The sequence below is a fragment of the Anopheles darlingi genome, chromosome 2 (genome assembly GCF_943734745.1).
Source record: "Anopheles darlingi chromosome 2, idAnoDarlMG_H_01, whole genome shotgun sequence".
NCBI lineage: Eukaryota > Metazoa > Arthropoda > Insecta > Diptera > Culicidae > Anopheles > Anopheles darlingi.
Window position 1 is genome coordinate 6498943 of NC_064874.1, and position 15475 is coordinate 6514417.

At 47.8% G+C, this 15475-nt stretch overlaps 1 protein-coding gene across 1 annotated transcript; it reads right to left on the bottom strand.

Moving 5' to 3' along the window:
- Window positions 1-2845: 2845 nt before the first annotated feature.
- On the bottom strand, window positions 2846-4684 carry LOC125951653 (putative uncharacterized protein DDB_G0291608). The gene has a single exon (XM_049680617.1). It carries the CDS (start codon window positions 3919-3921, stop codon window positions 3124-3126), a length of 798 nt encoding a protein of 265 aa, XP_049536574.1. The 5' UTR covers window positions 3922-4684; the 3' UTR covers window positions 2846-3123.
- Between the last annotated feature and the right edge of the window lie 10791 nt (window positions 4685-15475).

Genomic DNA, 15475 nt, shown 5'->3' on the forward strand with positions numbered 1-15475 from the left:
TCGGCTAGTGCCTTCTATAGGAGTTCGCGGCTTGCGGAAGAAGAAAGAATATTGTGCTTTCAAGTCTACCTTAGCTCGGTCCATTTGAATATGCGAACGTCGAGAGAAGTGAAGAGGGTGTTGTGTGTGAAGGTGCGATCGAAACTAATTGGTGGTAACAGACTACACCCTCCCCGCGCAGCAGTTCTGTGCAGTGGTTCTTCTTTTCATCCCGGTAATGTACGAGAACCGTTGGCAAGCAAAGCGAAACCATGTTTCACAGCCCAACTTCCTGTAAACAGGGAATCCACCCCGGGGGCTGAAGTGAATTCGACTGTTGGATGTCTAGGGAATTGAATTTCCAACAAATTAGAAGGTACCATCATGGAGACGGAATTGCTTCAAAAGGTATCAAGGAAAAGAAGACCCATATCACCAACCAGGGATCGGGCATCATTTCGGCGGAACGTAATTGAAACAAACATTATAATGACACCCTCTCCCCTTGCATGGGGAACATGAAAGTTTTTCATGATCCTCCATCACCACCTATAACAGTCTCCTTTTAGGCTATCTCTTCACATTTCTGTGTGATCTGTGCTCACAAATCCCATGCCGGTGCGATTTCTCAACGAGAAGCAGGGGGATCCATAAGACAGCAAACACGTTACACCACAAGCCACAAAAAGGCTCTTGAACCCTGATTCTCGGTTGTGTTGGATGAGTTATATTTCTTCACCGTTTTCCCCTATTTTCGTTTAATGAACGCACATATATAAAACATATTGTTCTTAGCAGTGAACGCGCAGAGATATTCAAAGCAGCAGCATCGAGAAGCGTACGACGAAGCGGTGGCGCTCAGGGAGGGTATTCAACTCAAAAGTCGTCTTTATCCTCCGCCAATGCACCTCTCTAGAGACAGAGAAAGAGAGAAAGACGGCCAAGAACATCGCACAAGTGGGATTCAATGGGTGCGAGATGATATATTCTGGAGGAGGTCGCGGCGCACACACATATGATGCGATCACCGTTGCGTATCGCACACCCCACCGTTACACAAATACCCACCCCGACGACTTACTTCGAAGCCACGGAAAAACGAGAATGAAACAACGCGCCTTAGCGACGCCTTGGCACGTTCAGCCAGCAGACCCGGGCGCACACAATGGTGGCAAGACGGTACACCACTTACTTCTGCTTCTGACTGTTGTGTGTCGTCCCTCAACACTTTGCTTTGCCCTTCCATTCCTCGCCACAACAAACTGCGAGATTTTATGATTCAAATTAGAGAAACGATAATGAGAATCAGTGGCGTATGTTTGTGAGTGCTGGATAAAACGCGCATTAAATAGAACAGGGAATTAAGCCCCACGGACGCGAAGCTTGGAGAGTTACTATCAAGAAACTTTGCTGGGTGAAATCGTTCAACGGCTAACTTATTTCAACCGATATGATAGAAAGCCTATTACGATCAATACTCCGCATACAGAAACTCAACGCGTCGCTATTTTTCACACAGCTCAACAACAAATAGTTTTTCGCTATCTTAATTCGAAGTAGTAATTCTTGTCTTTCGATTAAACTAGATATTGCGAAGAGAAGCTTTTCCTATTTGAGCAGAAGTAATTACATACCAATATCGAGCCGTTGGCCGTTGGAGAAGCCCATTTCTCCAACCTGTAAGATGCATTTGCATGCAGCAACAATATTCTTCGCTCTAGATTGTTCTTAGCTTGCAGCAGAACACATCATCATGCAACCCAAGAGGGAATTTCAAGACCCATGCACATGTCTAGGCTGCGCACGCTGGTGGTGCGATGGCTGTGATGGAAGTTATGTGTGTACGGTATTATCGAGAGAACATTACCATCTCCCTCGCGTATCCCAGGGCGAGCCCATTTGTTAGAATTTAGTTAATGAGGGCTTTTGCGGGCACAGACAGAAAAGACAAGCCACCCCTACTGCCTGCTGCTGCAACTGCCGCCAAAGGCATAAGAGCGAGGTGGTTATTAGTTGGAGGATTGAATTTATGGATCCATTATTTTTGCAGAGCGCCTTCAGCGGATCCGTACGTAGTCGGACCTTCAAGGGTGGATTCCTCGACGCACTGCCTCATTTTTCGTTGGTTTGTACATATCCTTCACATTACGAGAAATACTACTTATGACCATTCTCTACAATAATCCAACAACGTCCTAGAGTATCTAAGAGTTCACGATCGATCGATTCGATGCTCTATTATTTCTGACTCTCTTCCTGTATCTTTCTCATCGTGTGGTCAAATGTACTCACAGTTTCGCATTCGCCGGTACTATACTGTGATAGTTGTTAAGCAATCGTTAGTTATTAGCGGGATCGGAAAAGATATTAGCATGGAACTAGTAGTGTCCGATACTGTACAAGCGGATCTTGAATACGATCTGCCCCAATGTATTGGGTTAGAAAGGCTGAACATTCCTCGCTACTTCTATTGGCTGGCAAGTATCATGCATTTGAAAAGAAAAGAAAAAAAAACAAAAAAACGTTCGACTGGATGACCAAATGGTCTCGAGCATATCATAAAATAACATACCTTATAGAAATCCAGTAACCCATTGCGCTAGTAATTCGCAAAAAAGATGCTTTTTAAATTATTTAATCAATTACTTTGAATTACCTCCGAGTATCTGTCCTGCACTTGCAGCATCATACCAATGTCTTCTTTAGCCCGTAGCACCGCCATGGACTTTCCGCAGTAGGTAGCATTAGATAAATTTGTCTACTGTGCTCCATCCACTGCAGTATCCAGAGTAGTATCCGCGATAGCAGCAATATCAATAAGCCAGGCAGGATATCATCGCGCCCTCCTCAGATGATCCTAAGCTGTAGGGATGAAATGGTGCTCTCCCGGGGAAATGCCCACCACCAGAGGATATAGAACGCGGGAAGAATATCCTTTCACAGCACGGACAACGCACGACGACCACGACACAATGACCACCACACGGCTCATCGACATTCAAGACGCACTTTCTTCATCAATCGGATGGGAGGTTTGGATGTCGATCGAGCTACTTATGCGCAGGTCAAGGCGGGTGTGGATTGTCGGTGCGTGAGGAAATGTGAATTGTTCGCTTGCACTTACATTGACCCATCATGGTCATACTAGTAGCTTAAGACACAAAAAAATTCTTGTGTCTTGAAGGAGGGATGGATCTCGACTCTAGGATGAAGACTGTTGTCTGCTATCGGACCGTACGTACCATTTCCATTTGGATCATTCATTGAAGACATGGAAGACTGCTGCATATCGAGCTGTTGCTGATGATGCTGCTGTTGCTGATGGTGCTGTTGCTGCTGCTGTTGGTCCTGTTGCTGTTGTTGTTGCTGCTGCTGATGCTGCTGCTGCATGGCATCATGGTGCATATGATGACCTGTGCCACCCAAAACCAACTCACCAAGCCCTGCGTTGGAGCCAACAGTCTGTTGCTGCTGCTGCTGCGGAGGTGGAGCCAATGTTGTGACGAGTGTCGTCGTGTGGGAAGACTGATGCGACTGCGGTGGCGGCTGCGACGGTGGTGGTCCTTGCATCGAAACGCCTGCCGTTGCACCTGGAGGTGGCGGTTGCGGTAGTGATCCCAGGTTGGACACATGATGCAACGCCGAGTGATGGTGAGCATCAAGCGCCACGGGCTGTAGCGTGATGAGGGAGGCCGGTGGCAGCTGGTGAGCTACGTGGGCTGCTGGTTTGCCGTACGATGGGTGCATTAACAGGTTGTTGTTCTCCGTCAGATGATGATGGCCCGTAACGATCGGGTAACTGCTCATACTGTAACCACCACTCGAGGAGACAGCGGTCGTGTAGGATGTAGCAGCAGCCACGTTCAACAGATGTTGCGTTTGGGCATCCTGCGGCTGCTGTTGCTGTTGATGTTGTTGCTGGTGTTGGCTTGTTGGAAGCATTTTGTCTCCTTTGTCGTTTCGATTCGATGATATCGTGGTTCGTTCTTTCTCCCTTTCAACTACTTCTCGGCTGTTCTAGGCAAGAGACGCTAACTAGTAGCTCTTGAACTATCAACTCTACTTACTAGTGCTCCGTCGAATCCTAATGAAATATTACCTTTACGCTTCCTCTCGCTTGCTGTTACTATTTAAGTGCTCTTACTATTTTTCTTAAATGCAATCCTCTGTCTGCGTTAAATGCTATCACTTCCTTGGTTCGTTTATCGATTGAAAAGAGAAAAAAACTAATCTATCTTACACCCCTAGCTTACACAATAACTTTAATAGTTTAAAGGTAGTTTTTGGTTAAGAGGTGTGTGTTTACACGCACTGCTGCCAAACACAATCAAATCGAGAGATACAAAATCCGTTAAGTAAAAAAGTTAGCAGCTGCCGAGCAGAGCTGAAAAATATTTGGTTTCGTTGAGAACTGGGGAATGGGTGACGACCCTTAGACAACTAAACTTTGCGCTTACAAACAAGAACACACCCTGGCGCTTACCACACTTATGATATTATTCTTACAGTCAAATGAAAAATGGATCAGTTATTGCAGTTCGTTGCTTTCTTATTGAAATATCAGCTAACATAAACCTTCCTACACTACCACTAATAAATGAGAAAAGTATGCACAATTGAAGAGAAGTGATAGATCGATTGTTGTTTTTAAGCTCCGTGGGAGAAGAACTTACTGGTGGTTGTTTTAAATAATTTTATAAATAATTGCCTTAGACGCCACCAAAAACCTAAACCAAATCTAGCTCCTAAAAGAATAAGTGGAGCTGCTGTTATCTCTCGTTAAAGTAGATGAGTTTACACACACACGCCCCTTTGTGTGTCTGGTATTATTGCTCGTTGAAAGAGTATCGTCTTATCGATGATGGGAGTGACTTAACATTAATGTCTCCGCTAGGCTGCGTTGTATCTGCAAGGAAGAAGGAGAGAACGAAACATTCAGTTAGATCGATGCTTATAATTTGAAATAAAGCGAATTGCATTTAATGTTCCTATCTCTACACAACAGTGAACTATTGCGGGCACACGAGAAACAAGCTGAAATGAAGGAATCCATGGCGCTAGGAGCTATGGAGCTAGAGGAGGCACAGCACAGCGGCAACAGTAGATACAAAATGAATGCATCGCGTCGTATCGAAAGGAATGGAACATAAAAACGGAACGAAAACAGTTATTGCTGTCGCTGGCGCGTTGCTGCTTTCCCCCGAAACCAGTCTCTGTCTCTCTTACTGGTTACACCACCTCTCTCCACCATCGTGTCATCAAGCCACTTGGCTTTGCTAGCGTGCTGGGCTTGAGCAAGCGACATACTACAACCACCCGTTTGCTGCTGTAGGGTAATACTTAACCAGCCAGCCAGAGGACGCGACGATTGTTGCGTTCCCATTTCCCCCAACCCCAAACGACAGCAACCTGTTTTGGCTTTCTTTTCTCACTTCACATGCGCTCTTCGGTGTGCGCGCGCCAACAGCCAAAATTTCTCCCCAAAAAATACGTCCCAAAGATTTATGAAACTACTCCTGCTCCCCCATGTTCTACATGGATGTGATTCGGGGATGTGTGCAGCAGCTACATGCATCATATGCACCCTCGCCATTCGTTGGAGAACTCACAAGAGAACAGATGTGTGTGTCGCCTTTGACTCTGTGCGCTCGGTTGCTGATACTTGCCATGCCTTGTAAGAACACGCAAGAATGTTGGAAACCGAGTTTACTCTCTCGGGCAGGTACACCACCACCGGCATCCGGAACTTCTCGGTTCTGTAGCTCCAAAAAAGCTGCATCATCATCCTGCCTCTTTTCCTTCTCTTCCTTCCATATCATCAGATGCATATAGCAGGCTCATGGAGATATCTCTTTTCTTGGCAAGATATGTCGCAGTCGATGGTGTGCTGCTGCTGTGTACTTGAGAACGAAGGTAAGCCGCAGAAGAAGCGATGATTGCGCGTTACCACCCCCTCTCCCCCCTCTTCCCGAGGGGTATGTTCCAGACGAAAGATCAATGCACTTTACACACGCCCACCCTCATTTCCTCTGACGATCCCTGCTATTGCAGCTGCTGCAACTGTTGGGGGCGAGCAGAAGGAGGCAGTTCCGTTCCGAAGACCACACAACACTACTCTCCACCAGAGACACCACCCAGCGACATTGTGTGTGACTTGGAGGCGGTCGCGGCGTGGCGAGCACACCACACGTTGTGTGTGTACGTCCGCTCTTCATTGAGTGGCGCATGATGTTCTTGAAAGGTCTTCTACGAGAACTCCTTCTTGGAGGGAATGAGCCGTGTCGATCAAGTAATGAAGAGAGTATTGCACCAGTATCGTAGTCAGGTAGTTGTCAAGTAGCTCTACTGTTGAAGATTAACAAAGATTGTTTTTTCTACGGCTCTCTACTAGGAAATTGCAGATCCGAGCTGTTGCACTGTTGAAAGTTATGTAAGGTATCAATACCGACGAAAACCAGAGACCAGTGACACTACCTTGCGCTGTGCACGAAGAAAATGTTTTTGGTTCCACACAACACATGTGTAGTGAAACTTCAATATCTCAAGTCTGACAATCATGTATTTCTCACACAGGAAGTAACCTTTAAAGATCTGTGTTGCTCACTGCGTGTTCCCTAATCCCAATGAACAGAGTTTATACAGTCAGTTCCCACGTGATCGTAAAACATCCAGAATTTAATCCAGATGTGCAACAGATGTTCCTTCTCCCTAAATTCCCATTCTTCCATCGTACATAATTTTATTTTGCGACACATTTTCGGTGGATCCCAGCATACTATGTAAAGCCCGGGGCCCGCAAGCGTCACACCACGTGTACCACACACTGAATGTCGGGTCAGTCAGGATGTTTCCATGGAACCGCGATCCTTTCATTACTGATCAAGCAACCATACAACGAGCGATTGGTTGGCCGTTGGGAGGTGATGGTTCGTGTATACGTCGTCCATTGACCTTTTGCAGAAGCGCACAGTAACCAGTAATCGTCTCGTACACCCCACCCCATACAGGCGGCGGCGTTGTGTGCTGCTGGTGCTGTCGACAGCGAGGAGTTTGGTTTGTATGTCACACCATGGGGACTATTATACCGACGCGGCATCCGATGCTCACGAAAGTAGGTTGAAGGTTGGCAATACAGAGGACCGACTTCACAGTCAACCACAGCACAGAGCACCAGAACATGTTGTAACTTCTGCTGGGCTCCCTCTTCTGCTGCAGTACAAGGAAGGATATAAAAAAAGACCGCGAGCATAAGTGGACGGCAGACCGAAGGCCTGCCCTGAACCAGCCGCGCGTTGCTTGGTGTGATGCAAGAGGAAGAGAATGTCACCGCAACCGCCGCATGGCAGGCTAATGGAGACGACTACAGAGAGGATGATGGGTGGTGTGTGTGTGCGGAAGTTCATTCATTTTCAAGCGCAACGGTACTTCCTCCTTTGCACCTGAACCCCCACCAATCCTTCCCCACTGTTTGGCTCTCATTCGCTCTCTCTCGATCATGTGCGATTGGTGGTGCAGTCAGTCGGTTCTGGGGCACAAACCACTTCTTCTCCACAGCCACTGAGGAAGAGGAAGAGAACGACGACGACGACGTCGTCGTGAATGCATCTCACCAAGGCCCCCTCCTCTTCCCCTTTACTCCAGCACAAAAACAGGTTTTGTACCGCCTGTTGACCACCCTCCGCCCCCAAAAGGGTGATGATCGGTCTCGAGTGCAGCCTATTCCAATATCTTGCTCTTTCGTTGACACTTCTCTTCCGATCGAGTAGCCCTACCGCAGCTCCTCCTCATGCTGTACACTACAGGACCAGTATAGCTTCTTCAGATCGAGTTCTCCTTTTCCAGCAATTCGACAATGCTCTCGACAACGATCGCCGCCAACGACGACCTCGCAACCATTTAAATGTACAAACAGACCATACACGCGATGCCACCATCAGCCACGACCGGAGCACCGTAGGAGAAGAGAGGAGGAAAGGAGAGAAACCTCCCCCCCCTCCGTCACGATAGTGCACTGACCAACAGCGACACAGTTCTGTGCGCGTGTTGACCTCGCGCGAAAGAGCACCCGGCGCATAACCCCGCGATCATTACCCAACCCGTGTGCAGAACGAGAAGAGAAGGTTCAATAACACGAACAACGGGTCCCCCCGGGAGTGAATTTGGATATCGATTATTCCGTTGGTTCTGTATACAAGCGTCCTTCCTTTCCTCCTTCCATTTGATATAGACTTTGAATCTAGCGACATCAATGTTTATTTTGGCCCATCCATCCTCTCTAGAACGTGGAAGTATTAGGATAAAGGCAATTGATATTCGTCATAAATTATTCAACAATGATCGAACCGGCACGGAAGGGGAAATTGCTGATATCCAAACTAGAATCCTCTATTTCTCGATGTTGTTCCACAAACAAAAACAAAGGTCAACGAATTCCAGAGGCCACACATAACAACATTGTCGAATCAAGAGAGAAGGAACTTAAATCGGTCCAAAATTTGGTCGCACACATTATGTCGAGGACATCAAGCCCTAGAAACACAAAGTAATGCGTCGAGAGGCAGCGAGTATCGAGATATTATTATTTGTTTACAGTAGCAGTCAATCAGCATCTCCTGAGTAACGTCCCCTCCTGGTGGAACAGAACTACCATATTCTTTGTAAACATCGAGAACACATCTCTCAAGAATGTGACCCACGACTCGAACGCAGCTTTGCTTATGCAGCAACAACCATTTTCGACCGAATAACGGATTCAACGACTACGGCCATAGCATATACCAGGGATTGAGACATTCCAATCTGAAATCCAAGATCCCCTCTCTCTATTGGCAAGTAAGTGAAACACACTGTGCTTGTGTGTATAAAGTAATGGGCGCAACAATGTACGCGCGGCGCGGCTCAGAGCTGGTAACAATATTCCAATGATTGGTGGTCACCATTTTAAGACACGAAAAATGAAATGATTTTTAAAACCAACAGACGCTACTCGCGGGTGTCTATATGGAAAGCAGCAATTAATGGTCACAGAAACGTGACTAGTTTAATGGGGACGACCGACTAGGACTAGGTGCTGATGATGGTGAGAGCTGCGCACATTTGGAGCAATATCCCGGACATTCTCGCCAGCCGATCGCTGCTGGCTGCAACAGTAGAGAGTAGGAGCAAAAGTTGACCCCCGCGTACCGCACATCTCAGCTGGGGACTCTGCCCTCTGCCAGCGATTCCTTTCATCCCACCCTCCTGCGCCTTCTTCCCCAAACCGTCACGCAGCGGGTAATGTCATTTCGTGAGTGAACGTGCTTGCGCCTATGCCTCTCATGACTCGTCTCTCTTTCCCACTCCTTCGCATATTCATCTCCAGAATACACCCGCCGCAAGAGCGCATATTTCCCGATCACCGTTAAACCGGATTTAACGGGTCTACTGTACGGCACCACACAGCACACACCCCTGGTCCGCGTACCCTGCGCATCACAGGGATCGATTCTGTCTCTTTGCCTCTCTACTCCTCCGGACGAAGGAGAGGAGGGACACGCAGGCTCGGATGGTGGTGCGTTAGTGCGTGCCCCGGTCCGTTTCCTACAGCATCCCACTACCTTTTCCCTGTTTCACCACCCGCCCGATGGGCTCGGCCAAAAAGACCGTTACACACGAAACGCGATCAGTGGAAAGGGGGGTCTTCTCTTGCGCTGAAACGAAAAGGTCAAGCTATAAGCGATCTCTACTCGTGCTCTGCCCTCTGGAACGTGAGAGAAGGATTGCGGGCAGGTGTTGTTACCGGCGGATTAACTGTAATATATGGCAAACACCAACAGCACAAGCAATTCATAATCAAAGTCACTGCATCCGCAGTTAGTGTGACATTTTTAATCCACCAGAAACATTCCTCAGTTGCTTAACGTCAACGAGAACGAGCCCCAACGATCATAACATAATCTTGGCCGTTCACTTGATCTGTTTACTGTGTTTCTGAACACCAGAGGCAAGCTCAGTCGCCGCTATCATTTGGTGGCGATTCGATTCGATTCGCGGGCTCTAATGGTGATTGCGAATACTTTGCTACCATTCTTTCGCGATTGGTCTCGTAACTCCATTCGCAATTACTGCGAGGAGCGTAATAGCTCTTCATCAGCCTCGCTCAGCTGGCGATAATCACTTCGCACCTATCGCTTGTATCTGTTGTGTGAGGTCATTACAGACAGGATTCTCAACAGGAAAAGCCGCTACACATATAATGTCCTTCTGTGCTCTATGCTGTGAGAGTATAAACTCGTCCTGGATGAGACAAACTGAATTTACGTTAGATTCCTCCGAACAAATAACTTTTGCCGGAACCAAACGTTCTCAAACTCAATGCTGCCGCCCTGGAACCCCAACAATGGCTCTCATATTAGAAACTCTTGTTCACAATGATCGCGCGACTGAATCGAAAATGGTTAGTTTTCCTTCCGATTCGAAGCAACGAAACAATATCGGTTCAGGGTAAGGCACGCACCGTGATCTCCTTTCCTTACAGACCGGATAGGCTAGGCCAAGGCTAGACCCCTTAAGCTTAGTGTTGGTGAACTTGAAGAAAGGAACTGCAAAAGCCAGCTAACCCACACCCACCTCCACACCACACGTCACGCGCTACGCCACCACCACCACACCACACCACTGGAGGAAGAGAGACTAGGAGTAAAAGGCAGGTCAATGCTCCAACAAAACCTTGACAAGTGCTAGTCAGTCGCCTTGACTTGGCTTGGGGGGCTTGATTTCGAGGTAGAACCAGACACAGTGCTCATTCCATTCTTCCCTACACCGCATCATCATTAATCGCAAGCAAAAGACAGAGAGAGAGACCAGCGGGGGAGATACTCCTGCGCCCTTTCTCTGTCGATGATATCGCGCGCTCCACAAGAGGCGGACATTGTTGTGTGATTGATGCTCAGAGAGGAAGGGGATCGCGTCCTTTCTGTGGCTAATTTTATTCTTTAAGCCTCCCTCCTTCCAACTCCTCCGACTGCTCTGCTTCATGAACAGCTGTGCTTAGGATGTAGAGTACACGTGGGATCCCAGAGAGATTTACCATTGGATTGAAAACGTATTACTAGCGCACCTGCTGCGAGCCGAGAATAATGACCATCGATGAATGATCGGAGTATGTGTCCCCCTCACCCAGCACCATCAACAGCGGAGCATCATTCGGAATGATAGCGCTGCTGGTAGCATGCAGGCAAATTTAGAAAACTCGATTGTTCCAGAGCCTGGATACAAATCCATGTACCCTCTACCTTTGCGTGATTAAAAGGCTCTTCGCATGCTAAAATCATTTGCTGTGTGTTCTCTCCACCACAACCACCTACCGGCACGAGGCCAGCATAAATTCCCAAAATTGTCTTCCTGCGTCGAGAAACTTAACTCACAAGCGCACAACACACGCACCGTCATTCTGGCGTGTGCCTAATTCGTTTGCTGATGACTAAACTCGCGGTCTAGCTGCTGGAAACCGGAAACCTCCCAAAATCCTTTGTGTTCGTATTATGATGATCTTGGTGGAGGTGGTGGTGGCAGGTGATGGTAGTAATTCGTGCCCAAAACGAATGGATTTAAAACCATTTTCATAAAATGCTATTTGATATTTTGCTGCAATTTCACCGAAGGACTATGTGATCGATATTAAGCAAGATTTTTCCCCTGCCTGTCGCCAGAATCGATTTACTTCTGTATATTGGGATAAAGGCGTGCAGGAATTTTCAAATGGTAAAAAGGCGGAACAACACGACCAAACGAACCAACAACAGACAGAGAGACAGCACACACCGCGCGCACCAGCAGCAGCATCATTATCGTGGGAAAAAGGCGAAGCGAAAAGGAAAATGAAGTCGCGACTCCACACGCGTTTCACGGTTTTAATTTACGATCGACGCAAAGTTCAATGTCAGTGTCGTGGTCGTGGGTCGTCGTCGTTCGCGTCCGCGATCGTGTCCATGGCTATATGCTGAATGAATGTTAAAGAGAAGACCGCACTATGCTAGAACCGAACCGAGCCATAGCAATGGGTGGTGGTGGTGGTGGTAGGGTGATGGTTGGTGGCATCATCAGAGTTGGACAGTGAAAATGAAGGTGGTGTGTTGTTGTCGTAGGGCTGCGAGGTGGAATGCGCGCTTTGAACCCAAACCATTGGTCATTGTTCCTTGTGGGGAGAGAAAGAGAATAGTTCTCAGTCACTTCCCGGGCGTTTCATCCTATCGTCGTGTATCGTCACGTACGGGTTCGCTCACTACACGCAAAAACTTCAGAAACATAACTTCAACGTGCATATAATATTCTACTTATAGCAGCACAGGGAAATAGAAACTCATCCATGCCTCGTGGCGGAAGATACTCAGGGAGAAGAATTTGTTTCCAGTAATACAATTTTAACGATCACTTCCCTCGATCCTTATGATCAGTAATTTTATGATCAAAAGGTGACGCAATAAAAAGACGAAACGTATCACCTTCCTGTCACACAACGATTTCAAATGGCCACGATCCTTAGAATTATTAGCAGAGATGCACACGATCTCGGACGGATAACAGCAATAAACCTCTCTATTGCACAACCATATATACGAAATGGGTGAATAGAGAACGGCGCAATTGCAAAAGATCATTTTTATTGCACAAAAAATCATAAAATGCGACAATACTAATCTACGAGAATATCGGAAGATCCCTTACTAGACGATCATCTGAAGTAGTTCTGCATACTACGTTGTTCATTATCATGCATGAGGTGATTAGGAATAAAGGAAGACGATCGCTCCAGGCACCTAACACACCTCCTTATGATCATTTCTTCTCGCGGGATCATTAAGAACGTTCACGAGGGTCAAGTTCACACTTGATGACATAATAACGGATCACACACGTTTTACTATCCATAACATATTCGAGGATTACGCGCTACCATCCCACACATACGCCATAGAGGCGAAAGGGTCAATCAACAGTAACACCTCATAGGTTGTTATAACTGTTTGACACCATGATGCTCTCTCCTCTAACTCACAACGGTAATGATAATAATGATGATGAAGGGTGATGGTTTTTGTCGCCAAGAGAGGATGGGATTTAAAAAAAAAAACAATCTGGACACATTTTTGCTGTGCGTAAATAGCTAAATAATATAAAGGATAAAAAATGGCCATTCGCTGGCACAGAATCTCCTTCTTCCCTCCCTCCTTCGACGGTAATAACCTGTCGAAGAAGTGGAAAAGTGTTCCGCACAGGGTTCCGTAGTGGGGTGATTGGTGGAGCCACAAGTCTCGAACGGCTTTCTCGCGCATTACGTCAGCATCAGTAGTGTAGTTGACAGCAGCACACGCGGCCGGCCGTAGCAGCACAGCTCGCGGGTTACGAAAGCTGTGAAAGAAACGCGATAATGACATCTCTTCCTTTCTGGGTCTATATTCCTACCAGGATGGTGGAATTCTAGGCTTAAAAAACCATGAAGACAAAAAATGCGAATTGGATGATTGACCAACGGAACACCAACCACACCACACGCTTTTCTTCTTCTCTCGATAGAAGAGACACACCACCTGAGCCCATCACACCTCAATAACATTCAGAAAAAAATGATATGCGGACGACGGTGTGGCTGAAGCTGATGAGATGTTGACATACCGAACCATTAGTCCAGCCCAGACACACAACGCAACAGCAGCAGCAGCAGCAGGCGGCATGTGTGCGCGCACATTACACACACCCGTCGGCCAATGAGGTGGTGAAGAGAAGAGCTAGCTGGAGCGTGAATCGGGGGGGGCTCGGAGGCTGTCAAACGGTCACTGCCCCCTCCGGTGAGGCGTCCAACTCGCGGTCGCGCTCACAACTCGCTGGACTAGATGACGATCAAGTACAATGACGAGGTGAAATGTGCCGACATACAAATATGGACACCATGGCGCGGAGGACTGTGAGGTGTTAGCGAACCGGGATCTTACCATCCTCATTCCCCCCCTTTCTGGGTTGTGTGCAAATTCCGGTCAACACAGAGATCGCCTCCTCTCTCCATCCATCTCTCTGTTTGCATTAATCAGCAATTGTTGTCGATTTTCCGCGGCCACAAGATAACAGACATACGAGGAGAGCGCTCACCTCCCAGGTGGACACACAGAGACACGCTCAAACGACACAGGATCAATCAAAGGAAGATAAGCGAAGGGGGCACCGACAGAAACGAAGGAGAGGGTTCCATGATCATTCATTGTATCCTGCACCTCTCTTTCTCTTTTACCTCTACCAACATCACAAAAACTCTATGACGACGCCGCCCTCGAATGTCAGGATTCTGTCAAATGCAAAATTATGTTTACACTTGCCACGATCGAGCGGACGGTGATCACTACAGCAGCAGCAGCACACAGCTTCCACAAAACTAACCGCTCTTTCTCCTCTATCTATTCCGGTCCTTTTCAAAGGCGAACATGATAAAGAGGAGCGGCGGCTTTCCTTTCTGTTTTGAAAGAAAGAAGATCGATTGCAACGAGGATCACTGATGTTGCTGCTGGTTGCTGCTGCTACTAGGCACAGCCATGCAGCAGCAAAGCAAAAGCCCCTACTACCAGAGATCAAAGCTGGATGATCCCCGTGAGTGTGCGCGCGCGCGCGAGCACTGGAGTAGCAGCTCTTATTCCCATCACCTCAAGAAGAAGATGATTTATCTCGTGAAGATCTTGAATACCATTTTCGCTCTGCTGCTGCTGCTGCTGCCGTTTTGTTCCAAATCTACACCAAACACACATGCCATTACCGACGACGATGAGACCACGCCGCCACCACACTACCACTACCTACTTTTCTCAAGGATCGAGTCTCCTCGATGGTGTAGTCTCGGAGGAGATTGATTTGCAGAGATAGAGGTGTCTGTGTGGCAGGCTGGCAGGCAGGCAGGCACGCTAAAGTAACACAAACGCGACTCCAAACGATGCGCGCGCTCGCGACCGAACGACTTCTTGACCACACATAAGTCTCCACATAACCAAGACCATCTCTCCATCCTACCTCTTCTACGGCAGAAATGGGGGACCCTCAGAAGGAGGACAAACCAAATGTGGTCTACAACACACAGGCCTGGCAGGCCTGGCAGGCAAGCCAGGCAGGCCAGGCAGCAACACATCCCCAGAGCGAGAAGTGAGGAGGAGGAGGAACGAAAGATCTCTAGCGAGTGAAGGAGTAACGTCCCTCCAACATTCCGTTAGAGGTTAATCACTTTTCTTCGCAGCACATTCGCGGCCTCGGGGGTGGAGTGCCCCCCCCCCCCCCCGACTTCTTTTGACTAGTGAGTGGCCGACCGCGTGCTTTGCCTCTTCGATTCCATTGATGACTGATGGGTGCACGCGGTAGTAGTGAGTGAGGGTGAAGATGATCAATTTTTGCCGTTGAATAGCAAGTAAAGGAACGTAATGGTGGTGCGCGCTCCATCGCAACCCGGGCGCACTAGTCTCTCTAGGAGTGCACAACACTCGAC